The 26,969-nt window shown below is 42.4% G+C and overlaps 2 protein-coding genes across 12 annotated transcripts in view; both read left to right on the forward strand.

Annotated features, from left to right (window-relative positions):
* LOC108925318 (protocadherin gamma-C5-like) overlaps nt 1-26,969 on the forward strand; it is a 223,634-nt gene that overhangs the window by 45,917 nt on the left and 150,748 nt on the right. Inside the window, exon 1 of one of the 11 annotated variants that reach the window (XM_029257426.1) lies at nt 1,347-3,854. The exons of 9 other annotated variants lie outside the window; for them this stretch is intronic. In XM_029257426.1, the coding sequence (XP_029113259.1) occupies nt 1,443-3,854 (2,412 nt within the window). In that variant the 5' untranslated portion in view covers nt 1,347-1,442. Of the gene's footprint in view, nt 1-1,346; nt 3,855-5,517; nt 8,041-26,969 lie in introns of those variants that run through there. One more of the 11 variants, XM_029257424.1, reaches the window with a different exon arrangement.
* Nucleotides 10,586-25,241, forward strand: LOC108925246 (protocadherin beta-16-like). The gene is made up of 2 exons (XM_018737075.2): nt 10,586-13,085; nt 25,155-25,241. The coding sequence occupies exons 1-2, from the start codon at nt 10,680-10,682 to the stop codon at nt 25,239-25,241; spliced, it is 2,493 nt and encodes an 830-aa protein (XP_018592591.2). The 5' UTR covers nt 10,586-10,679.

Here is a 26,969-nt window from a genome sequence, read left to right on the forward strand (position 1 = left end):
AGTGACTTTCTCCATATGATTATAAATCAAGTGGTGAAATGTTGACCAAGTTGTAATACTTAAATACCTTCATTATTTAGCGATTACTTTTTTTCTTGATTAATTATTGTATGTGTGTTTCCAGGGGAGTGCTGGGGCGCAGCAGGTTTGGCAGGGTTCTGCTCTGTGGTGGGTCTGGGGTTCGAATCCCTCTTGGGATGCTTTGCGACGGACTGGCGTCCCGTCCTTGGTGTGTCCCCTCCCCCTCCAGCCTTGTGCCCTGTGTTGCCGGGTTAGGCTCTGGCTTGCTGTGACCCTGCTCAGGACAAGTGGTTTCAGTTAATGTGTGTGTGTGCGTGTGTGTGTATATTTCCAGTGTAAATTCAGAAATGATAGCTTCGGTCTATTTAGTTCTTAAATTTTTAATGTGATTCGTTTCATATAACTTAAGGAAAATGGGCAAAAACACTTTTATTATCTCAGGTTCCTTAACTCTGTTCAGTACTACCCAGCTTTTATTTACGTCCATACAGTGATATGAAATAACCACAACAAAAGTGAGATGAATGGATAATTAGAAATGTTTTCCTTTCTGAATGTTAGGATAAATTGAGCATACATCTGTATTGGTCAAACAACGAAAGTGTCGAAGTGAGACGAGGAACAGGAAGGGAAGAGATGCGCTATGTTCTCGTAAGGGAAACTGACTGAGTACACAGAAACACGACTTAAACTGGACAGGGTCATGGAACCGGGACAAGAACACAGACGACAGACTCAGATGGGTCTGGAGGTTTGGACTAGAACACAAACACACATTTAACAGAAGTTTTGAAGCATGTGAGTAGACATGGAATGAGAATTGCTATGAAATGGCCAGGGAAAGCAGTAAACAGTTGATGAAGGGTCCGCAACTATATGTTTGTCCGTCAGTCTTTTCATGGTGTTGGGGATGCAGTGTTTATTGAGTTCAGGAGAGCTTGATTGGACTGAGTGGCTCTAGGGGAGACGCCTGATACATTCATCCTGAGTCTGACTTTCAGGGATCGGGACACTAACTAAAAAAGTGCCTGCATTAATCTATTATATCAAAGACAGGCTTTAAAAGCATCACTATTGGAATTGAAACTAAAAGCACAACAAAGGACCTATCATTTTTAACCTATTACATTGACCAGCTTGGAAATGTTATAAGAATTAGCTTTGTATAGTCATAAAGGTTTTCTACCATTACTGTAATTTTCAGTTAATACTGAGAGTGTCGCTATTCACCAGTCTTCCAGTTTTACGTGTAAATTCCCACCCACTTTTGTAATATTCTAAACCAAAGTGAACGTAAATGTGCGTGTTCGCGGCTTTTCTCGAACAACTTGCATTGCAATTCCTTGGGAAATACATTAAGAAGGGAGTGGATTTCTTTACCAATAAAATCGGATTTCGCATGATTAACTATAAGAATTCGTATGGCGTTCAGAGGCCTTTTCGGGAGAGCGCAGGCTTGGCGGATTTGTTTTCTTACTCTTCTCCTGGAATATGTAACGACCGAGGATGTGAATTATTCTATGGCGGAGGAGACAAGACGTGGAACAGTGATCGGGAATGTTGCCAAAGATCTGGGACTCGATGCTAAAGGTTTGTTAATTCGTAAGGCTCGTTTGGACACCGAGGGAACCGGGAGACAGCTCTGTGACATTAACCTGAATACCGGAGATTTGATTGTGGCTGAGCGGATCGACAGAGAGGAGCTTTGTGGAGAGAAGACCTCATGTCCTCTGAAATATGATCTTGTGTTGGAGAACCCCCTGGAACTACATCGTGTAAATGTACAAATCCAAGATGTCAATGACAACACGCCAGTATTTCCTAGAGATATAATCAAGTTGGAAATCAGAGAATCAGCAGATAAAGGAGCTCGATTTCCCGTGAATGAGGCTGACGACGCAGATATAGGACAGAACGGGGTTCAGAGGTATACACTACAAAACAATGACCACTTCGTTTTAGCTGTCAATCCAAATACACACGGTGGAAAAAATGTTGAGTTAGTATTAGAAAAGGAGCTGGATCGTGAACAACAGGAGGAGGTAACATTATTACTTACCGCTGCTGACGGAGGGACTCCACAGAGATCTGGTACTGTAGTCATACATGTCACTGTGCTGGATGCCAATGATAATATTCCAGTGTTCAGTCAGGCTGCCTACAAAGCCAGTTTGCCAGAAAATTCTCCTTTCGGTACTGTAGTGGTTACAGTTAGCGCTACAGACGCTGATAAGGGCGCAAATGGCGAAGTGACGTATGAATTCAGTCGTATATCTGATAAAGCTAAGAAAGCTTTTGCAATTGATCATAAAACGGGAGACATTAAGGTCATTGGGCCGATTGATTTCGAAGACGGATCCAGTTACGAAATGCGCACTGAAGCGAAAGACGGAGCCGGACTCGCATCTCAGTGTAAAGTAATAATAGAAATTACTGATGTGAACGACAATGCTCCAGTGATATTTATTAAATCTCTAAACAACCCCATCCCTGAAAACTTGTTACCTGGCACAGAAGTCGGCATCGTTAATGTGCAGGATAAAGACTCTGGAGGAAATGGGCAGGTCCGCTGTTTCATTCAGCAGCATGTCCCTTTCAAATTAGTCCCCTCTATTAAAAATTATTATTCAGTAGTAACCACTAGTGAATTAGACCGCGAAATAGTTTCGGATTACAATATTACGATCACTGCGTCAGACGATGGGTCTCCACCTTTGTCTTCATCTAAAACAATACACCTATCTTTGTCGGATGTTAACGACAATCCCCCTGAATATGACGTTCAATCCTACAGCGCGTATGTGAGCGAAAATAACAAACCTGGATCGTCTGTTTGTGCTGTTAAAGCGAGAGACCCAGACTGGAGACAAAATGGTACAGTTTTTTACTCTCTTTTGCCTACTGAAGTGAGCGGAGTTCCGATATCCTCGTTTTTATCCATTAATGGAGAGACGGGAGTGATCCATTCCGTGAGATCATTTGATTACGAGCAGTTCAGAAGCTTCAAAGCTCACGTTGTAGCCAGAGACAATGGTTCTCCTCCACTCAGCAGCAACGTCACTGTGAGCGTCTACATAACAGACCAGAATGATAACTCTCCACAGATATTATATCCAGCTCCATCGGGGAACTCTTTCATGACTGAGATGGTTCCCAAAGCTGCTCACGCGGGCTCCCTGGTTTCCAAGGTGATCGCAGTGGATGCGGACTCTGGACAGAACGCCTGGTTGTCCTATCAGATTGTGAAATCCACTGATCCTGGACTTTTCATTATTGGTCTCCACAGTGGAGAGATCAGGTTGCAGCGGGACGTTGCTGAGTCTGACAGTATGAAGCAGAACCTTGTTATTTCAGTGAAAGATAATGGACAACCTTCTCTTTCTACAACATGTGCAGTTTATCTGCTTATTTCGGATGATTTGTCTGATGTTCCTGAACTGAAAGACACGCCACATGACGACAGAAATTCTAAATTAACATCGTATTTGATTATCGCTCTTGTCTCCGTCTCTACTTTCTTCTTAACTTTCATTATTCTTGTTGTGGCCGTGAGGATTTGCCACAGGAGGAAGCCAAGAATGTTTGATGGTGCAGTTGCCATTCCCAGCGCATATCTTCCTCCAGGTTACGCAGAGGTGGATGGAGCAGGAACTCTCCGAAGTTCTTACAATTATGACACTTACTTAACAACAGGCTCTCGCACCAGTGATTTCAAGTTCATCAGATCTTTAGATGACAACACGTTACCTGCAGACCAGACTCTGAGAAAGAGTCTTGAGGAAATTATAAATAACGATGTTTTGCAACAGAGTGGAATAGATGCCAAGTGCGAGGTAAGATCATAGAAAATTCTTTTTTTTGAGCTAGTATTCACAGGATTTCTTTAAAAAAATCTATCTATGTCGTGTTATTTGAAATAAGTCAGAAATGTTCACTTCTGTTGCCATGCTTTGCTCATACAGTAATCAGTTTCAGCACCACAGCTTAGAACAGCGACAGCAGCTTTTTCTTTAGACTTAGAGTAGTTGCTTTTAGGGGGGTGCAGTGGCGTGGCGGGTTTGACTGGGTCTTGCTCTCTAGTGGGTCTGCTAGTCGAGTCCTGCTTGGGATGCCTTGTGACGGACTGGCATCCCATGCTGGGTGTGTCCCCTCCCTCTTCAGCCTTACACCGTGTGTTGCTGGGTTAGGCTTCGGTTTGCCGCGACCCTGCTTGGGACAAGGAGTTTCAGTGTGTGTGTATTTGCTTTTCATATCATCTTTATGTTTTGTTGAAGAGAGATTTATATTCTACTTCTTCAGAGGTTAAACATGCATTTAATCTGTATTCGCTGAGTTGTTTGTTTATAGTGGAAATATCTTTCATTGGCGTCTGTCTCCTACTCCACTGTAGCTTATTAAACGTTTATATTTCAAAATAGTTAATTTGTATAATTATTCGTTGGATTCTGGATATGTCTAGACAACCTCAGCTTGCCAAATAAATGATATCAGTTCTGTATTAACATGAGTGAAAATAGTTTTGCTTTTCATAAGAGTAAAACATACCTTTTTTAACTTGTGTATTTTACTTTTATTTGCTGTCCAGTTTTTTAACAAATCATTCTATATAGAAAGGAAGTTCAGTTGTCAGTGGACATTTTACAGTTAAAGTGTGTAAAGGATGAAATGTGACAGTCATCAAATGTTTTTGCCCACATGTGGGTCTCAGGTAGCATAAAGCACCCTGCTACACTGCAAAAATTGTTAAAAAATTCAAAGTGTTGACTTGATCTCTAGATTTCCCAGATCTCAATCCAACTGAGCATCTGTGGGATGTGCTGGAAAAACAAGTCCGATTCATGGAGGCGCTACCTTGCAACTTAGAGGACTTAAAGGATCTGCTGGTAACATCTTGGTGCCAGATACCACAGGACACCTTCAGAGGTCTTGTGGAGTCCATGCCTCGATGGTTCAGAGCTGTTGTGGAGGCACGAGGGCGACCTACACAATATTAGGTGATTTTAATGTTGTGGCCTATCAGTGTATGTGTGTGGACTGTGTATATGTTTAACATTGTATCCATTTAGTGCAGAATTTCTAAAGCTTCCATAACACCACAGACCCATTCAACAATCTGGTGAAAACTAAAATCACCGTCCTACAAAGACATAGAAATAAATTCAGAGAAAACTGATTTTATTTAAACAATTACCTCAATGTAGAGTTATGCAATAAAAAGTACTAGCATTTTTTTTTTTATTGTAAACATGTATTCAGTTAGACGGCGTTATTTTCAAAGCAAGCTTTAGCTTCCCGCACCTCCTGAAGCTTGTCCACGGAACCACAAGGTTCTTATGGACCTTAGGTTATCAACCCCAGTTTTACTGCAATGTTTCAATGTAACTGAGAGTGTCGCTATTCAACAGCGATGGACTCAAACACACAGGTACCCGCCCCTTTATGTGAACATTTTTAAAAAGAGAACCAATTGCAAAATAGACAGCCATTCCTACAGCATCTCGGTGTGTGGGACCCTCCTAAAAACAAATCGCTACAAGTGATACAAATTATTTTCGAAGTGTGTATTTCTATCATCCCATTCTGGTGTTGTACCTTACAGACATGGTGGGACACAAAGGCTTTCCTGGTGTAACTATACCGCTACAGCTTTATAGCCTTGCTTTTTTCGTAATGCATATGACATTTGGGGATGTGAACTATTCTTTACCGGAGGAGATGAAGCGCGGAACAGTGATCGGGAATGTTGCCAAAGATCTGGGACTCGATACTGAAAGATTTTCTGCTCGGAAAGCTCGTTTGGATACCGAGGGAACCGGGAGACAGTTTTGTGACATTAACCTGAATACAGGCGATTTGATTGTGGCTGAGCGGATCGACAGAGAGGAGCTTTGTGGAGAGAAGACCTCATGTCCTCTGAAATATGATCTTGTGTTGGAGAACCCACTGGAACTACATCGTTTAAATCTACAAATCCAGGATATAAATGACAACACACCAGTTTTTCCGAGAGATATAATCAAGTTGGAAATCGGAGAATCCGCAGTTAAAGGAGCTCGATTTCCCGTGAATGAGGCTGACGACGCAGATATAGGACAGAACGGGGTTCAGAGGTATACACTACAAAACAACGACCACTTCGTTTTAGCTGTCAATCCAAATACACACGGTGGAAAAAATGTCGAGTTAGTATTAGAGAAAGAGCTGGATCGTGAACAACAGGAGGAGGTAACATTATTACTTACCGCTGCTGACGGAGGGACTCCACAGAGATCTGGTACTGTAGTCATACATGTCACTGTGCTGGATGCCAATGATAATATTCCAGTGTTCAGTCAGGCTGCCTACAAAGCCAGTTTGCCAGAAAATTCTCCTTTCGGTACTGTAGTGGTTACAGTTAGCGCTACAGACGCTGATAAGGGCGCAAATGGCGAAGTGACGTATGAATTCAGTCGTATATCTGATAAAGCTAAGAAAGCTTTTGCAATTGATCATAAAACGGGAGACATTAAGGTCATTGGGCCGATTGATTTCGAAGACGGATCCAGTTACGAAATGCGCACTGAAGCGAAAGACGGAGCCGGACTCGCATCTCAGTGTAAAGTAATAATAGAAATTACTGATGTGAACGATAATGCTCCAGTGATATTTATTAAATCTCTGAACAACCCCATCCCTGAAAACTTGTTACCTGGCACAGAAGTCGGCATCGTTAATGTGCAGGATAAAGACTCTGGAGGAAATGGGCAGGTCCGCTGTTTCATTCAGCAGCATGTCCCTTTCAAATTAGTCCCCTCTATTAAAAATTATTATTCAGTAGTAACCACTAGTGAATTAGACCGCGAAATAGTTTCGGATTACAATATTACGATCACTGCGTCAGACGATGGGTCTCCACCTTTGTCTTCATCTAAAACAATACACCTATCTTTGTCGGATGTTAACGACAATCCCCCTGAATATGACGTTCAATCCTACAGCGCGTATGTGAGCGAAAATAACAAACCTGGATCGTCTGTTTGTGCTGTTAAAGCGAGAGACCCAGACTTGAGACAAAACGGGACAGTTTTTTATTCTCTTTTGCCCACTGAAGTGAGCGGAGTTCCGATATCCTCGTTTTTATCCATTAATGGAGAGACGGGAGTGATCCATTCCGTGAGATCATTTGATTACGAGCAGTTCAGAAGCTTCAAAGCCCACGTTGTAGCCAGAGACAATGGTTCTCCTCCACTCAGCAGCAACGTCACTGTGAGCGTCTACATAACAGACCAGAATGATAACTCTCCACAGATATTATATCCAGCTCCACCGGGGAACTCTTTCATGACTGAGATGGTTCCCAAAGCTGCTCACGCGGGCTCCCTGGTTTCCAAGGTGATCGCAGTGGATGCGGACTCTGGACAGAACGCCTGGTTGTCCTATCAGATTGTGAAATCCACTGATCCTGGACTTTTCACTATTGGTCTCCACAGTGGAGAGATCAGGTTGCAGAGGGATGTTGCTGAGTCTGACAGTATGAAGCAGAACCTTGTTATTTCAGTGAAAGATAACGGACAACCCTCTCTTTCTACTACATGTTCAGTTTCTTTACTTATTGCAGACAATCTGGCTGACATTCCAGACAGAAAAGACTTGTCTTCTGAGGAGAACAACTCCAAATTGACATCATATTTAATTATTGCTCTGGTATCAATCTCTACATTTTTCCTAAGTTTCATTATTCTGATTGTGGCAGTAAGGGTATGCCATAAAAGGAAACCCACAGTTATGTCTGACTACCCAATAACGATTCCCAGCACATATCTTCCTCCGGGTTATGCAGATGTGGAAGGAGCAGAAACTCTCAGAAGTTCGTACAATTATGACACATATTTAACCACGGGCTCATGTAGCAGTGATTTCAAGTTTATCACAGCTTATAATGACAACACACTCCAAGCTGAAGACATTTTAGCAAAAAGTAATTCTGGAATCACAGAAGGAGCACTAGGACCTCAGAATGTAAGAGATAACGTATGTGAGGTAAGATAATCATTTTATTTTGCTATTTTGTATGAATGAGATGTATTGACACCTCTATTGTTGATTGCTTTATTTTAAAGGTAATATTTAGAGTTTTTATATTATCTTTTTCATTAGATATTGATTTGGATTTGTTGTCATTCTTACACTGAAATACTGCACAGTGATTATCCTTTATCCATCTATTTTTATTTTTATTTTTTTAGATTTCAGCTTGTTATGATATTGTCATGCATCATATAGCCATTTTTATTCTGATAATATGATAGTGATATGTTGCATGTTTTTTTATTAAATTTCTTTGTTAAATTTTGAATTCCGAAGGTGTTTTACCCACTTTACTTATTTAGAAACATTTGGATTTATTTCTTTGTCAGATTTTTATGTCCAATGCAATGTACAGCTGAAGGTACACAAAGTGCGGTTCACAATAGATGAAGAGCATTAGATACAGACATGCGATTATTAACACACAGTTTTCTGACAAGCACTGTTTTCTGCTGCCACACATTGTTTGAGTAGCTGGACAGAGAACTGAGTCAAACAAATACAAAGAATATGATAATACATGAGGTGGTATACTGGTTACAGATTCTGCTTATGGGTTCAGAGATTGCAGGTTTGAATCTCACCTGGTCCAGTCAAATTGCTGAGCTATGTATGCTGAGAAATGAATGTAAGTCGCCTTAGAAGAAAAGGGTCAGCCAATTTATGTCCTTCAAAATGTATGTACTTCTTAATGCTTTTTGCTGTAAATTCAAGAAATATTAATACATTTTATGGAATAAGCTTTCATTTATATGCAGTGAATAAGTGGTGATGGTTGCTGTAAGTTGTGTAGTGGTGTGGCAATGCTGAGGCACATGTTGTTTGGATGTAATGTAAGCTTGGCACAGGGGTACTGGACTTGGCACCATAATCAAGTGCTTTAATGTTTAGCCGATGTTTTTGAGCGCAACCATGTGGTGGTGAATTTATTGCCTGTTGGTAACATAAATAATACGGTTGGTTTTGTACGGGTGAGAGAGAGTACTACAGTGCAAGAGCAGACATCCTTGGTAGATGAGGTAATGGATGGAACTGGAAGCTGCTGGCTGATATAGGCAAACAGTGCCAGGTGCCACAGGTTATTGCGGTCACTTCATTACATACAGACATGGTGTTATATTCCAAGTGCAAACGGACAACGTGCTTTGTAGAGTTAACAGTGCTGTTTGACGATGCTATTGGGGAGTAATATGAGCGGAAAATGTTAAAGTATGAATAGTTGGTGGTGGAGGCAAGAGACTATGGGTAGCAGGCTCATGTGAGACCAGTACAGGTAGGCATTAGGGGGTTTGTGGCTAACTCAGTTATGTTGTTTGGGGAATTTGGTGTTACAGGCTGTTTGGCAAGGATGAAGATGACGCACCTTTCTCTGGCTGCTGAGAAGGTGAATCAGTGGTTATGGTTGAGAAGAGAGCAAGATAGTTGGGGTCGCAGGTTGGAGGGAGGTGTGTGGTGGTAGTTATAATTAGTAGCAGGTGGCTAGCAATGGGGGGCAGCTGTTGGTATGTAAGAAGGCATGACTTTTTTAATTTAGTTTCTTTAAGATTGTGGAGTGGTGCGTTTGCAGCTTTTATTAGTATGTATGAAGTTGTGGTATTGTTTAATTGGGGTGGTTGAGTTTGTGAAATTGCTGTGTTTGTTGTGGATGGAAGACATCTAACGTGTGTAGAGTGGGGTGGGTCTTTGATGCCAGACTGTATTGTTAAGTCTTCCTAAAGTGTCATGGGCCTAATTCTATGAAACACTGATGGGGGTGCCCACTAGAAAACCTGAATGAAATACCCATACTGGCATCCTATGGTTGATGTGGTGGTTGGGGAAGGAGGTTAAACCACTTGGTCTTGAGTTTTGGAGATGTATGATGGCAATGCCCGATGACTTTCTCTGTGGCTTCATGGTGAAGTCGGTCGAATTAGGTCCTTCTGTACAATCATTGTAATATGCGCATCAAGTGTAACATGTTGTCCTGTGTATGTTAACTGTCTTTTACTAACTACAGTGTTCTCATTGTAGAGATGGCATCATTTTTGTTATGGTTTTTACATAAAGTTATTCACACAATAGTGACCAGAAATTGTTCCTCAGCTCAATCAGGGTGACGTTGGGGAAATAGTGCATTCGATGACAGAGGTGTATTAACTTATTTTTGTGCGCTATTGGAAATCTCAGCAAACTGGTCTATTGACACATTTTGTGTCCGTGAATACAGACCTTGAATGTACTCGCGAAAGCGTGTTGATAATGGAAGAAAATGTATAACTTTAAACGTATGAAGTTTAAAAGTTAGATAATTTCGTTTAGAACTTCTGGTAAAATCGTTTAACTAATCAAAACAGAATTTCCGAAACGCCTGTATTTCTAACTGATGGTGCAGTTTTGTTGAATAGCTCATGGTGTCGCTATTAAACTTGAGAATACGTGAAGTGTCTCTTCTGTGCCATAAATGTATTACAGAGCGGTTTGTCCAGCCCAGCATCACATTACCATCAGCTCGGATTGAACGAACTGATCTTCAATCCCTTAGCGCCGGGGAGTGAATTGGGAAAACTACACACATTTATTTTTGTTGAAATTTATACAACTGGTCCAGAATGAAGTCTACAGAACAGCTGACTCTCTTGTATTTAATATATTTTCATATTTTTGTCATACTGATTTTTCCTGCTGTCTATTGTGATGTCGGATACTCCATTGCGGAAGAGCTGAAACATGGATCTGTGATCGGAAATATAGCAAAGGATCTGGGGCTCGATGTTAAAACACTGTCAGCTCGGAAGGCCCGTGTGGACAATGAAAGCAGCCGCGGACATTATTGCGATATTAATCTGAATACCGGCGATTTGATCGTGTCGGAAAGGATCGACAGAGAATCGCTGTGTGGAAAGAAGACCTCGTGCATTTTAACATGTGAGCTTGTTCTGGAGAATCCACTGGAGCTGCATCGCGTCATTCTTGACATTCAAGATGTCAATGATAACGCGCCTCAATTTAAAGAAGACTTAATAAAATTAGAAATCAGAGAATCGGTGGATAAAGGTAGTCGCTTCCTTCTGGATGAGGCGCACGACGCGGATATAGGACAGAATGGAGTTCAAACCTACGCTTTGCAAAGTAATGATAATTTCGTTTTGGCTATTAATAAAAATACAATAGGGGGGAAATATGCTGAACTGGTATTAGAAAAAGAGCTGGATCGCGAACAACAGCAGGAAGTAAAATTATTACTTACCGCTGCAGACGGTGGGACTCCACAGAGATCTGGTACTGTACTCATACATGTCACTGTGCTGGATGCCAATGATAATATTCCAGTGTTTAGCCAGAGTGTGTATAAAGTCAGTTTGCCAGAAAATTCTCCTCTTGGTACTGTAGTGGTCACAGTTAGCGCCACAGACGCAGACGAGGGAGCAAATGGCCAAGTGGCGTATGAATTCGGTCGAGTTTCTGACGAAGATGCCATGTTATTTTCTATAGATCATAATACTGGAGAAATTAAGGTAGAAGGAGTGATAGACTTCGAAGATGAGTCCAGGTTCGAAATTCCCATTAAAGCAAAAGATGGATCTGGTTCCGCTTCTTATTCAACGGTTATAATACAGATTACAGATGTAAACGATAATGCTCCTAAAATATTTATCAAATCTCTGAACAATCCCATCCCTGAGAACGTGTTACCTGACACAGAGGTCGGCATCATTAATGTGCAGGATAAGGACTCCGAGGGAAACGGACAGGTCCACTGCTCTGTTCAACAAAACGTCCCTTTCAAGTTAGTGCCGTCAATTAAAAATTATTATTCTATAATGACTACTAGTAATCTAGATCGTGAGCTTGTGTCGGATTACAACGTTATTATTATGGCGATCGATGGTGGCTCCCCGCCTTTGTCTTCGTCTGAAACTGTAAAAGTAGCTGTATCCGATGTCAATGACAATCCACCTGAATTTGAGGAGAAGTCTTACAGCGCGTATGTGAATGAAAACAACAAACCTGCTTCATCCATTTGTTCTGTGAAAGCCAGAGACCCAGACTGGAGACAAAACGGTACCGTTTTTTACTCTCTGTTGCCCAGTGAAATCAGCGGAGTTCCGATATCCTCGTTTTTATCCATTAATGGAGAGACGGGAGTGATCCATTCCGTGAGATCGTTTGACTATGAGCAATTCAGAAGCTTCAAAGCCCACGTTGTAGCCAGAGACAATGGTTCTCCTCCACTCAGCAGCAACGTCACTGTGAGCGTCTACATAACAGACCAGAATGATAACTCTCCACAGATATTATATCCAGCTCCATCGGGGAACTCTTTCATGACTGAGATGGTTCCCAAAGCTGCTCACGCGGGCTCCCTGGTTTCCAAGGTGATCGCAGTGGATGCGGACTCTGGACAGAACGCCTGGTTGTCCTATCAGATTGTGAAATCCACTGATCCTGGACTTTTCACTATTGGTCTCCACAGTGGAGAGATCAGGTTGCAGCGGGATGTTGCTGAGTCTGACAGTATGAAGCAGAACCTTGTTATTTCAGTGAAAGATAATGGAAATCCTCCTCTTTCTACAACATGTGCAGTTTATCTGCTTATTTCTGACAATTTAGCTGATGTTCCCGAGCTGAAAGACATGTCCTATGAAGACAGCACTTCTAAATTAACATCTTATTTAATTATTGCTCTTGTCTCCGTCTCTACATTTTTCTTAACTTTCATTATTCTTGTTGTGGCCGTGAGGATTTGCCACAGGAGGAAGCCAAGAATGTTTGACGGAGCAATCGCTGTTCCCAGCACATATTTTCCTCCCGGTTATGCCGAGGTGGATGGAGCAGGAACTCTCCGAAGTTCTTACAATTATGACACTTACTTAACAACGGGCTCTCGCACCAGTGACTTCAAATTCGTACAGTCATATAATGACAGCACAATGTCTGCAGACCAGAAACAGATGATCACTCCTGAGGAAACTGCTGGGAACAGACCACATGATGGCATGAATGACTTGAATGAGGTATAGATATCAATTTGTGAACTATTTTCTATTGTTTTCCATTCAGTATTTCAATACTGTAATTTTTACAGATCACAATATTCCAACCAAGGGCCACAGATATAAAAGTGGGCGATACATATAATGATTTGTTGGATTGTGCTTTCTTACAAGGTATTGTATGAATTGCAATTCATACAGAAAAGGCCTCCAGATATTTTTGTATGAAATGTGCTTTCTCTTAATTACTGGTATTGTGCTGTTACCAGGTAGGGGGGCGCAGTGACACAGCGGGTTGGACCTGGTCCTGTTCTCCGGTGGGGTTGGGGTTTGAGTCCCGCTTGGGGTGCCTTGTGATGGACTGGCGTCCTGTCCTGGGTGTGTCCTCTCCCCCTCCAGCCTTACGCCCTGTGTTGCTGGGTAGGCTCTCATTCCCCGCGATCCCGTCTGGGACAAGCAGTTCAGAAAATGTGTGTGTGTGTGTGTTGTTACCATAGAAGCACATGCGTGGAGTTATCCTGAAAGACAAATTTTGTTTCTATTAATTTTTCTCTATGTGTAGTAAAACCGTATTAAATAAATTGTTTATACTAACAATTTCACAGTTTTGTAATGCTAATGCATTGTAGAGTACACACACACTATCTGAAACCGCTTGTCCCAAGCAGGGTCACAGTGAGCCAGGGCCTATCCCAGCAGCACAGGGCACAAGGCTGGAGGGGGAGGGGACACACCCCATATGCGACACCAGTCTGCCATAAGGCACCTCAAGCAGGACTCGAACCCCAGACCTACCAGGGAGGAGGACCCAGCCAAGCCCAATGCACCACCGCACCCCCCAATTGTAGAGTATGCACGCACACGCACACGCACACGCACACGCACACGCACACGGGGTCACGGAGCCAACCCGGAAGCAGAGGGGGAGGGGGGACACCCAGGACGGGACGCCAGTCCGTCGCAAGGCACCCCAAGCGGGACTCGAACCCCAGACCCACCAGAGAGTAGGACTGTGGGCCAACCCACTGCGCCACCGCACCCCCCTTGTAGAGTACAATTAGATTTAATTTTATTATTGTGTTTCAAACAAAAAAAAGCATCACATAGACTTGATTCAGCTACAGTATGCTAATTTTAATGAATTTATTATGCATAAATGGATGCAGAGAGTTCTTACTGGATGAAAATGTTATGATTATAATGTGCATCTCTACCACTGCACAACAAGCCTCAGTCAGAACATAACTAGAATTCCTGGTGAATTTTAAATATTTCATCTCCTGCCTGTCTTCATTACCTTCACCATCAATTAGATTTATAGACTGAAAGATGATGGTGTTATCAATAATCTGGCTCATGGATTATATTCAGGGTGACCTCAATTCACATTGCACCATACAGTACAGTCAGCATCCCCTTTTTTTTGAACACTTCAGTTAAACAGAAGTTTTTCCATGGGGTGGATTGGCATCCACTCTAAGGTGAACCTTCCAAGCCATTGATTCCGGAATAGTCTCTGGATTGCCGCAACCCAGACCAGAATAAGTAATTATGAAAAGTGAATGAGTGATTGAGTTTATCCCAGGTGTGTTCAGCCATTTATGGGTAAGGGCCTCAGTCATTCTTTTCAACTGGTTCAACTGAAAAGGTGCAAGGTCAGTTGCAAAACCAAACTTTTTAAGAAACCTTTTACCAAACTGGGTTTTTTTTTTCCTAGGTCATATGATGTCAGCAACTCGCAGTTACTGTACAATTTGTTGTGACTAGTCTTAAAAAGCCAGCTGAAGGTTAACCTTTTTGTTAGAATGCCTTGATTTTATGAAATTGAAGTTGAAGTCTGTCAACTGTAGATACATGTTGTGAACTATGATATTTTTAGCAGATTTATCCTGAAAACTGAAGCTGTTTCACTACATACCAAACAAATGGGCTTCATTTCAATGAAAAAGTGAAAGTTTGTACATCTTGCTCTAAATGTCATAGAATCAAAACTTTTCTTTTTTGATGTTGAAATCATGTTCAGCACTCAAAGAAAATACAAATATTAAGTCATGATGAATGAATGAATGAATGAATCTGGTTGCAGCAGGATTATACAATAAATGTGCACACAAACACACAGTGATACGCACTGAAGATACAGATAAGTGGGGAAAGGTAGATCAACATTAGTTGCCGCTTTGAAAAAAAGCATCTGCTAAGTAAATAAATGTGAATGTGTTACTGTGTGATTCAACAGAATTTCTATTATTTATAGGAGGCATTGTATAAATTAGTGATTTACTAATGTTCTCACAGCCTGCATTTCATTAGATGGCTGGCCACATGCATCCTTTGAGTTGGACACCCCTGATTTATCTCATTAAAACAGTTTCCCCATTACATAAAACAGATTAACAGTGCCATAAAAGACACACCATGTAAGGGAGCTTTTGTGAAATTTAAACTGAATGAACACAAGAGTATGTGCCTTTTAACAGATAATTAGTAATATTGTCCCAGGGTTTAGAAAGCATATTCCATGTTTTTTATGCTATTAAACTTTTGAAATTAATCTCTCAGAAGTGTTCAAAAGAAATGAAGTACACTATCTTCAGCTACACATGTAAATTACTTCTAAAACATGGCCATGCTTCATTTTTCTTTTAAGAGGTTATACGATGGCTGTATGGTTTGCACTTGCTTTCTAACCCCAGTGAACACACATTTTAATATGTACATACTATCACAAACTTACCTGCCTGTCTCTGTCGGAAGACATACAAAGGCAGTAGATCTCTGAAATGTGCTGAAAATGTTTGGAATATTATAGTGTTGTTTTGATTTTTGGCTTCCCAATTAAAGTTGTGGCAGCACTCATTTTAGTTAAGGTCACCTCAATATGAAATAAGTGTGCCTTGAATCTTTGGAAGGAAATTCAACATTCTTGCATAGTTTTCCTATGATCCTTAACTGAAGTTTACTGGAAAGAAGGAATCTACTTCTGTTTTTCAACAGTTTGCTAAACTTTTGTTTATAAACAGTATAACTTTCTTGAAATGATGTACACAATGTAATTCATTAAGTATCCTTTTACCTAGAAATTCTGAATTTGTACCGTAAGACCTATATTGTTAAATCGATCTTTCAGTATGTCCAATTTCAGATTTCTCATTCTGTCAAAAATTCAGTTCCTTTAAAATTGGCTGTTTTTAATGTCATAAGGTAGCGTCACTGTTAAAGATACTAAACTGCAACTTGAAGACTGTCAGCTCTAATCCATTACTGCCCCTAAACTCCTGTGAATTCACTTTAGCAAGTTACTTTTCCTGAATTTGTCCAGTAAAATAACTGTTCAATAAACAGGAAAAAAAAAAAAAGATCGAAGAACAGAAGAAATGTATTGAATTACTTGACCAATGTGGGAAATTTTATTCCCCAAATTTATATTTTAACTCAAAATCCTGCTTCTGATCCGGATTTAACCTCCAATATTTTCAAGAAAATATTTATCCCATTAAAACAGAATGTTTTCCTTTGACTGGAAATTACACTGTTTGCCATGTAAGGTAAACTCCTCAAGGTTCCTTTATAAATTTTCAGCAATTAAATAGGACACTTCCTGCCTACCATTGTCGGTAATGTTACCCCAGAGTTAAGATACCATGTTTCGTGAATTTATTAAACTTTTAAAATTATTCACTTATCAGTGCTCTAAATAAGTGGTATATAGTATCTTTTTGTTATAGCTAAATGTTTGTATTTCTTAAACGTGACCATGTTTTTCATATAGGAGGTTTATGTGACAATTTAATCATTTGAGAAACTGAATGGTTTTTCACAATGGGGAACAGGTGCTTTAATACTTTAATATTAACCTGTAAAATTAATCACCTGCCTCTGCAGGAAAAAATCCATAGGTAACTGACTTTTAAAATGTCTGAAATAAAGCTGCACATTTTTTATTTGCCATTTCACTTCAATATTATTGCATATAAAAGCAAAATAAGTGTTGCACAAAAGATGTGGTATGCATGATGTTTTAACAGCACCTTAAATTAATTATACCACTACAAAATTGGTTTGCTTATTGTCTCTGAGATAAAATTCTACATGCTTCATAAACTTTCCTGTTACAATTTATTCAAGTTTGCTGGGAGGAAGAGAACTACTTTTGTCTTGTAGTAGTTGGAAAAACTTTGTTTCAAGAATGTCCCCATCAAATTCATAATCAGTGTAACTTCCCTGAAATAATATTCACCAACATTTAAAGAATAAGTGTGCTTTTATAATAAGAATGTTGACCATGATAAGTGCTATATTTTTAAATGTACTGTGTAGAAGACCTTTAACCTTTTCTATACTTGGATTTTCTCATTCTCTCGAAAAATGTATGACTTTAAGGCAGAATTGTTTTACTGATGGGGGAGTCGCTGAGGTTAAAAATACTGAAATGAATCTTGAAGTCTTGTCACTGCCAGTTTCCTTCTCTAAACTGCTTTAATGAAATTCAGCAATGTTTTTTTTTTTTTTCTTCATTTTCCGGTAAAATGGTTGGCTCAGTAAACTGAGCGAGTGAGAAAAGTTTTAAAGAGATGTGTGTGGGTTTCCTCCAGGTGCTCTGGTTTCCTCCCACAGTCCAAAGACAGGCTGTTCAGGTTCCCCCATAGTGTGTGAGTGACAGAGAGAGTGTGTTCCACTGATGTATGGATGAGTGACCCATTGTAAGTAGTGTATGTAGCAGTGTAAGTCATCTTGGTGAATAAGGTGTGTGGGCTGATGACACTACATCGAGTTCGTTGGAAGTCGTTCTGGAGAAAAGTGTCTGCTAAATAAATTAATGTAAATGTAAAAATATTTGCTTAGTTGACCAATATGGCAAATTTTATTCTCAGTATTTAGGTTTAGGCTAAAAATCCAGCTGTCCATCCGAATCTGACCTTCGTCTTCGATATCATAAAAATTTAAAACCAGTAGAGACTGTCAAAATGCAGTTCTCACAGCTAAACTCTCCGGGTCGCTGTTCACCAACAAGGACAGAGAAGGTGCGCATTCTGGCCCACCCTAAACTTATTATTTAACATTTGTCGAATAGCAAAAGAACGGAGAACCTACTTAAAAGCCAGGATTCAAATCTTTGCTCCAACTGGAAAGAATTACCTCGAGGAGTACCGCTTTGTTATACCACTTGGACTACAAAATAATACCCACAAAGGCAAAAATGGAATACAGACAGCTATGTGTTGAAAGGGTGATGTACCATTTGATTGTCCTCATTTTCATCATGCGCTTTACCAGTGGAGACGTAAGCTATTCGATTGCCGAGGAGATGAAACCCGGATCTGTCTTTGGAAATATAGCAAAAGACCTCGGTCTGGATGTAAGAAAGCTGTCAGATCGCAAAGCGCGTTTAGCTGTCGACCACAGTGGCAAGCGATACTGTGATTTAAATCTGCGCACTGGAGACTTGACTGTAGCTGAGAGAATAGACAGGGAACAGCTTTGCGGACAGAAAAAGGCGTGTATTCTCAAATTCGAGCTGGTACTGGAAAACCCTTTAGAGGTTAACGGCATTATAGTAAAAATTGAAGATGTAAACGACAACTCGCCCCGCTTTCCGAAAGATCTGGTTCGACTAGAAATAAGAGAGTCTGCCGTTAAAGGAGCTCGATTTCCCGTGAACGAAGCCCACGACGCGGATATCGGACAAAATGCTGTTCAGACCTATACGCTACAAAGGAATGACCATTTCGTTTTGGCAACTCAAAGGAGCACAGAGCGTGGGAAATACGTCGAGTTAGTGTTAGAAAAAGAGCTGGATCGCGAACAACAGCAGGAGGTAACATTATTGCTTACCGCTGCTGATGGTGGGACTCCACAGAGATCTGGTACTGTAGTCATAAATATCACTGTGCTGGATGCCAATGATAATATTCCAGTGTTTACCCAGAGTGTATATAAAGTCAGTTTGCCAGAAAATTCTCCTTTAGGTACCTTAGTGGTTACAGTTAGCGCCACGGATGCTGACGAAGGAGCAAACGGCCAAGTGACGTATGAATTCAGTCGAATTTCTGATGAAGAGATTAATTTGTTTCGCCTTAACCATGAAACTGGAGAAATAACGTTAACCGGACCGATGGATTTCGAAGAAGAATCTCAGTATGAAATGCGTATTGAGGGGAAAGACGGGGCTGGACTCGCTTCTCAGACTAAAGTTATAATAGATGTCGTTGATGTGAACGACAATGCTCCAGTGATATTTATTACATCTCTGAACATCCCCATCCCTGAGAATGTGTTAGCGGGCACAGAAGTGGGTATCATTAATGTTCAGGACAAGGACTCTGAGCAAAATCGACAGGTGCGCTGTTCCATACAGGAGAATGTTCCATTTAAGTTAATTCCGTCTATCAAAAATTATTATTCAATAGTAACTAGCGGTGCATTGGATCGTGAGCTAGTGTCAGATTACAACATTACAGTAACTGCAGTCGATGGGGGTTCTCCGCCTTTGTCTACATCTAAATTTCTACTGTTGTCTCTTATGGACGTTAATGACAATTCGCCAGAATTTGAAGAACAATCCTACAGCGCTTATGTGAGTGAAAATAACAAACCTGGCTCGTCTGTTTGTTCTATTAAAGCGAGAGACCCAGATTGGAGACAAAATGGTACCGTTTTCTACTCTCTTTTGCCTACTGAAGTCAGCGGAGTTCCGATATCCTCGTTTTTATCCATTAATGGAGAGACGGGGGTGGTCCATTCAGCGAGATCGTTTGATTACGAGCAGTTCAGGAGCTTCAAAGCCCACGTTGTAGCCAGAGACAATGGTTCTCCTCCACTCAGCAGCAACGTCACTGTGAGCATCTACATAACAGACCAGAATGATAACTCTCCACAGATATTATATCCAGCTCCATCAGGGAACTCTTTCATGACTGAGATGGTTCCCAAAGCTGCTCACGCGGGCTCCGTGGTTTCCAAGGTGATCGCAGTGGATGCGGACTCTGGACAGAACGCCTGGTTGTCCTATCAGATTGTGAAATCCACTGATCCCGGACTTTTCACTATTGGTCTCCACAGTGGAGAGATCAGGTTGCAGCGGGATGTTGCTGAGTCTGACAGCATGAAGCAGAACCTTGTTGTTGCAGTGAAAGATAACGGACAGCCTTCTCTATCTACAACCTGTTCATTATATTTACTTATTTCAGACAATTTGGCAGAAGTTCCAGAACTGAAAGATATATCTTATGAGGACAACAGTACCAAATTAACATCTTATTTGATTATTGCCCTGGTTTCCGTTTCCACTTTTTTCCTCACTTTCATCATTCTTGTTGTGGCTGTGAGGTTTTGCTGCATAAGAAAACCAAGAATGATGTTTGATAGCACAGTCGCCATTCCCAGCGCATATTTCCCTCCAGGTTATGCCGAGGTGGATGGAGCAGGAACCCTCCGAAGTTCGTACAATTATGACACGTATTTAACAACGGGTTCCCGCACCAGTGACTTTAAATTCGTTCAGTCTTATCATGAGAACACACTGCCTCCCGAACAGACCCTGAGAAAAAGTCCAGAAGAAATCGCTGATTTCAGTGGGCATACAGGTGACGAAGTTAAAGTTCCAACCCTGGTAAATGTTTTTCCCCAATTTTTTCATTGAGTTTGAACCTTTTTTTATTCTTACAGAGTTCTTGGATTACAACAGTGTGTATTATTATTAAGACAAATTATGGATTTACAAGTTTTAAAAATGTTTTGCACCATATTAACATGTTAATGCTATATGATAACAATAATCATTGTTTCTGATTATTTTTTTTCCATCGGCATATAACGTTGTACTTGTTTATTTAGCATTAAGGAAGAACGAAAGACTAAAGGAGATCTGGTGGTGTCCTGGTTAAAGCTACTGCCTTTAGATTCCCCCACAGTGTGTGAGTGACAGAGAGAGTGTGTTCCACTGATGTATGGATGAGTGACTCACTGTAAGTAGTCTATCTAGCAGTGTAATTCACCTTGGTGAATAAGGTGTGCGGGCTGATAATACTACAAAAGTTCATTGGAAGTCGCATTGGAGAAAAGCGTCTGCTAAATAAATAAATGTAAATGTAAACGTAGATTCAAATATCGCAGGTTTTACTCCCACCTCCAGCTGTAGTACCCTTAAGCAAGGTACTTACCCTAGAATTGCAGCAGTAAAATTACTCAACAGTATAGATGGGTAAATAATTGTAAAAAATACCTTGGCGTTGTAAGCCGCCTTGGTGAAAAGCGGCAGCTGAGTGAATAAATAATGTAATAATAAAGGACATCGGGGAAAGAGATGTGTTTTGAGACCATTCTTTAGTGTTGAGAGAGATTTAGCAGTTTTGAGTGAAAGAGTGCGGTGGCTAATCACACCACATTGGAACCCGAATCGAAAACCTTTATGATTTTTATTTTAGACCTCTCGGTGCTCCAGAAGTGGAGGACCGCAAAAGTCTGACTAGTGTAGCGAGCGATCAGGTCTGGTAAATATCGGGGAGCAGATCCTTTACTAGTCTTTTAGGCTGTAACCTAGAGTGTTAAGCTTATGAGCAGCTACACGAACTAAATACAGAGAGCGCGGAAGGGGAGATACATGGAGCGCCTTGGCAAGTTATACAAAACCTTACAGCAGCATTCTATACTTTGCATTTGACTTTCCTTTGTTTTCGTCTAGAAAGGAACATCTAATAAATTAGTTAAATAACTCTAGTTTAGCTAAGAGTTACTGAGTTTAGTGGTTAGCTGGAATAACTTTTCCATTGGAGCTGTCCAAGTTCTGAATCACTAATTCTTAGCTCTTTATGGCGTTTTGTAAAACTTACATGTTATTTAAGCATGTATTAAAATAAGTGTAAAGCTTTTCTAGATGTCTAGTATGAATGTGTTTGAGGTTAAAGATTTTCAGTTGTTGTGCAGTTCTGATGTCTGTTGGCAGCTCCTACCAGTAGCTGGGAGTCTGGGACTAAGGTAAATTGTTTGGAGTTCAAAGGTGGAAAATAAAATATTCATTCCATAAATACTGAATTAAAGTTTTATTTTAATTTAATTTTTCCATTCATATATTTTTACTCAAATTTTTAAGTTTGTGAGGTGATGTGTGGACCTTTATCTAATTTATTTTTAGCTGTAAGATTCCTGGGGGTGCGGTGGGTTGGATCAGGTCCTGCTTTCCAGGGGGTCTGGGGTTCGAGTCCTGCTTGGGGTGCTATGTGATGGATTGGTGTCCCGTCCTGGGTGTGTCCCCTCCCCCTCTGGCCTTACGCCCTGAGTTGCCGGGTAGGCTCCGGTTCCCTGCGACCCCGTCTGGGACGAGCGGTTCAGAAAATGTGTGTGTGTGTGTGTGTGTGTGTGTGTGTGTGTGTGTGTGTGTGTGTGTGTGTGTGTGTGTGTAATATTCCTCATGTTTTGAGTAGAGTTTTGTAGCATAGTGCTGTAATCAGACAAAGCTGAGTTGTCTTTGCTAAACCTGATGGTTTGCATTAGTAATTAGGCAGATGTCTCAGTCCTGAGGTTTGATTATCTCTTGGGCAACTCAGTTTCATAAGAGCAATTGTCACGCAGTATGCGGTGGTTAGGAGAGCAGACTCAAGTGCTGATGCTAGCTCACTTTATTTGTATCACCCAGAGAATAGAGCAGAACAATCAGCCTCGGAAGAGATAGGTGAGGAGAACGTCTCTCAGGTGAAGGTCCAGCGGCCAATGTGTTGGAGTGGGTGCTTTTATACTGCATCTCCAGCGTTGTTGCCGGGGGGGTCAAAATGGTTGTCAAGCACACGGTTGTTAGATGCAGTCATCGGGCGCATCTTCGGGCGCACCAGGAGTGACAGTATCCTCCTGCCCACAGGCGGCACCTGTCGCCCTATGATGCTAGGGTGAGCGGCCTCTGCGGTAGGGCCCGGGTTGGTCTGGATGTGACTTGTGGAAATCGGCAACAAGAACAGGGTTCAGAACATCGGGCGAAGGCACCCAACACTATTCCTCTGGGCCATAGCCATCCCAGTCAACCAGGTACTGCATGCCATCGATGGGAATCAAGGAGCCCCCAAACAGCATAGACCGGGTCCTTATCGACCGCTGCTGACATGGCTGGCAGCCTCAGCCTGACATCACCAGGTGCCTGGAGAACAGAGGACCTGTAGGGTTCGAGCAAGGAAATGTGGAAGGTGGGATGGACTCGTAATTCCGGGGGCAACTGGAATGTACAGGTGACAGGCGTGACCTGGAGAAGGACCTCAAAGGGGCCGACAAAATGGGGGCTGAGCTTCCTGGAGGGGAGGCGTAGCCTCAGGTCCCCGGTGGACAGCCACACTTTCTGCCCTGACTGGAAGGTGAGGGGACGCCATTGGCGGTCTGCCTGCTGGTTGTAGCGGACGGCACTATTCCGGAGATGAACCTTAGTGGCCCACCATGTCTCCCCGCTGGCCTGGTGTCAGGTGTCAACTGCAAGTACATTTCTCAGGCTGGGGCACCAGGGGAACAGAGGAGGTTGGTATCCTAAAACAGGTGATATATTTGTGGAGGAGTGGGTCAAACCGTTGTGAACATACCCAGCCCAGGGCAAGTACCAGGCCCACTGGTGTTGTTGATGAGTGCAGTAGCTGTGGAGGAAGCCACTGACATCCTGTTGCAGGTGTTCCACCTGCCTGTTGGACTGGGGGTGGTAGCCATAGGTGAAGCTTACCGAGACCTCCAATTTCGTCCAGAATGCCTTCCATCCTCGCGAGGTGAATTGGGGCCCACGGTCAGACACAATGTTCTCAGGCAGACCGTATAGGCGGAAGACCTGTTGATATAGTGCCTCTGTCATCTCCAGGGCTGTGGGCAACTGCAGCAAAGGGATCAGATGGCAGGCTTTGGAAAATTGGTTAATCAAGGTTAATATCACAGTCTTACCATCCAAAGGTGGGAGGTCCACCAGGAAGTCCACTGCTACATGAGACCAAGGCCGTGAGGGTACTGGCAGCGGTTCCAGCAAGCCATCAGGTCTCTGTGTTGGAGTTCTAGCTTGGGAGCAGATTGTGCAGGCCTCTGTGTACTCCTGGATGTCCTCCGGAATGGAGGGCCACCAGAACCTCCCTTGGAGGAGGGACAGTGTTCAGTGCACACTGGGGTGACCGGCCGTGGGAGAGATGTGGGACCACTGCAGGAGTGTTGGTCGCATTTTCACAGGCACATACTCCTTACCTTCCAGTGCCACGGGTGGAATGGGCTCGGTTGCTTGTACGTCTTGGAGCTCCTGAAAGAAGTGCCAGTGTACTGGGGCCACAACACAGTGCTCGGGTAGGATTGGCCCTGGGCATTTGGTCCGAGCGTCAGTGGCAAATAGCCATGAGAGGCCATCAGCCTTCATGTTCTTAGAGCCTGCCAATACAATACAGTGAAATCGAATCTGGTAAAGAACAAGGCCCATCGGGCCTGGCATGTGTTCGACGACGTGATGTCTGAACATATTCTAGGTTACAGTGGTCAGTTAGTACCAGGAAGGGGTGCGAGGCCCCTTCTAACCAGTATCTCTATTCTTCCAGGACTAATTTAATGGCTAAGAGCTCTCGATTTCCAGTGTCATAGTTCCATACAGCTGGCGACAGCTTTCATGAGAAGTATGCACAGGGGTACAGTTTTGATGGGTCACCCTGTCTTTGGGACAGCACGACTGCGACTCTGACCTCGGAGGAGTCCACCTCCACCACAAATGGCAGTGTGGGGTCTGGGTGTCGTAATATTGGTGCTGTCATGAAATGAGTCTTCAACTCTAAGAAAGCTCGCTGTGCTTGCTCACCCCAAGGTAGGCGGGTCTCCTTACCTGCCATAAGGCCCATGAGGGGGGCAGCAGTGGAGCTGAATTCCCTGATGAATCTTCTATAGAAATTAGCAAAACCCAGAAACCGTTGTAGGGCTTTCACAGTTTGCAATCGTAGCCAGTCAATCACCGCATGGACCTTCTCCGGGTCTATAGCCACGCCCGTGTTACTCAGGATGTAGCCTAGGAACGACACTCTGGACTGGTGGAAGAGACATTTTTCCCCCTTGACATAGAGGCGGTTTTGGAGGAGCCATTCTAACACTGTTCTTACCTGGCAGACGTGCACTTCCCGGGTCTTGGAGAAGATCAAGATGTCATCCAGGTACACCAGGATGCAGTCATCCACAAGATCTCCTAATATGTGATTGAAAAATGCCTGGAACACAGAGGGCGCGTTAGACAAACCAGAAGGCATGACCAAATACTCATAATGACCCAGGGTGGTGCTAAAAGCGGTCTTCCACTCATCCCCCTACCTGATGCAGATGAGGTTGTATGCACTCTGAAGGTCCAGTTTCGTAAAAAGCTTTGCACAATTCACTTGTTCTAAGGCTGCAGTGATCAAAGGCAGAGAATGGGGATATTGCACCACGATAGAGTTCAGCCCTGGCAGTCATCCAGTGCTCCGTCATACTTATCTGGGCTGGCAAGGTGAGGGGTCCTGGCGGATTGCACAATCCCGCTGGACCAGAACATTTACACCATCTCTTGGAGGGTCCCTTCGATTTAGCGCAGGGACTGGTCATGCGAGCCCAACAGGGTTCCATGCGAAGAGATGGCATAGTGCAGCTGATTGAGCATCGCTGAGTCCACATCAGTGGCGGAACCTTCTGTCACGCAGTGTGCGAAGATCAGGAGGGCAGACTCAAGTGCTGATGCTAACTCACTTTATTTGTATCACACGGGGTTGCACCCAGAGATCAGAGCAGAGCAATTAGCCTCGGAAGAGAAAGGTGAGGAGAATATCACTCAGTTGGAGGTTCCACAGCCAGGTGCATCAGAGCAGGTGCTTTTATACTGCATCTCTGGAGTTGTCACCCGGGGGGTCAAGGTGGTCGTGAAGCACGCGGTTCTTAGACGTGCAGTCATCAGGCATGTCGTCGGGTGTGCCAGGAATGACACAATTTTCAGCACTACTACTTTTAAGGTTTGGTTATTTCATGATGACACTGAGTTTATAGGAGGGGTGTCAGTCTCAACAGCTAACAGACCAAGTAGGTGCGTGCAACCCCTTCATTTTCTTTTTGTTTTAACACTTCCCTGTTGGAACTGATAGACTGCATGGTGTGTACAGTTTTGGTAGATGAAAATCTTGCTTTGATGTTGGACTATGCCTCTTGGGTGTTCCGGCATGTCTTCTTAGGCTTTTTTATTTTTTATTTAATATTCTATTAACCACAAAAAGACAACTGAAATGCGTTAATTTTTGCAATGTGTTCTGCCCGCAGATTTGTTTAGTTCATTTAACAAAAGAAAAGAAATGTTCAATGTGATTAATTGCTTTGTTGAGCTGAACCTTTGTTTTGATGTTTTGATGCCTTGATGCGCCACTGCGGAACCTTTATTTCGATACGTCGATGTGCGATTTGTTTTACGTGCGGCAATTCTGTGATGATGCGCTACTGTCAGGATAGGCATGGAAGCGTCTGAGTTTTGTGTGTTTTTCCTACGCCCGTGGAAGCAATAACTGTAAGTTGCGAACTGCTTGCAGACATTGGTTAAGATGTTTACTTGCTTTAAGTTTAATCTCTGTAAATTGTGTTTGTTATTCAGCCGTAACTCAACGTACTGTCCTCGACCTCGTGAAACGCGTGAGTTCGCGCTGAGTGAGTCATGCTGTAACTCACTGCTATATCGGTGAATGAGTTAACTGGTTATAATTAGCGATTTGTTGTAATTAGACTAAGTTTCTTTTACTGTTTTTGTAGCGTCCGGACGGGAGTCCGACACGGACGCGCGTTGCTATTACGTCCAAACACAGACGAAATATATAATGACTTCACGTGCAGTGTGAGGTTAGACGTGTACGGTGAGTATTGTAAGACACTCGGTGGAAGTGAAACAAGAAACACGAGACCAGGAAACACACACGG

This window comes from Scleropages formosus, chromosome 13 (assembly GCF_900964775.1).
Source record: "Scleropages formosus chromosome 13, fSclFor1.1, whole genome shotgun sequence".
NCBI lineage: Eukaryota > Metazoa > Chordata > Actinopteri > Osteoglossiformes > Osteoglossidae > Scleropages > Scleropages formosus.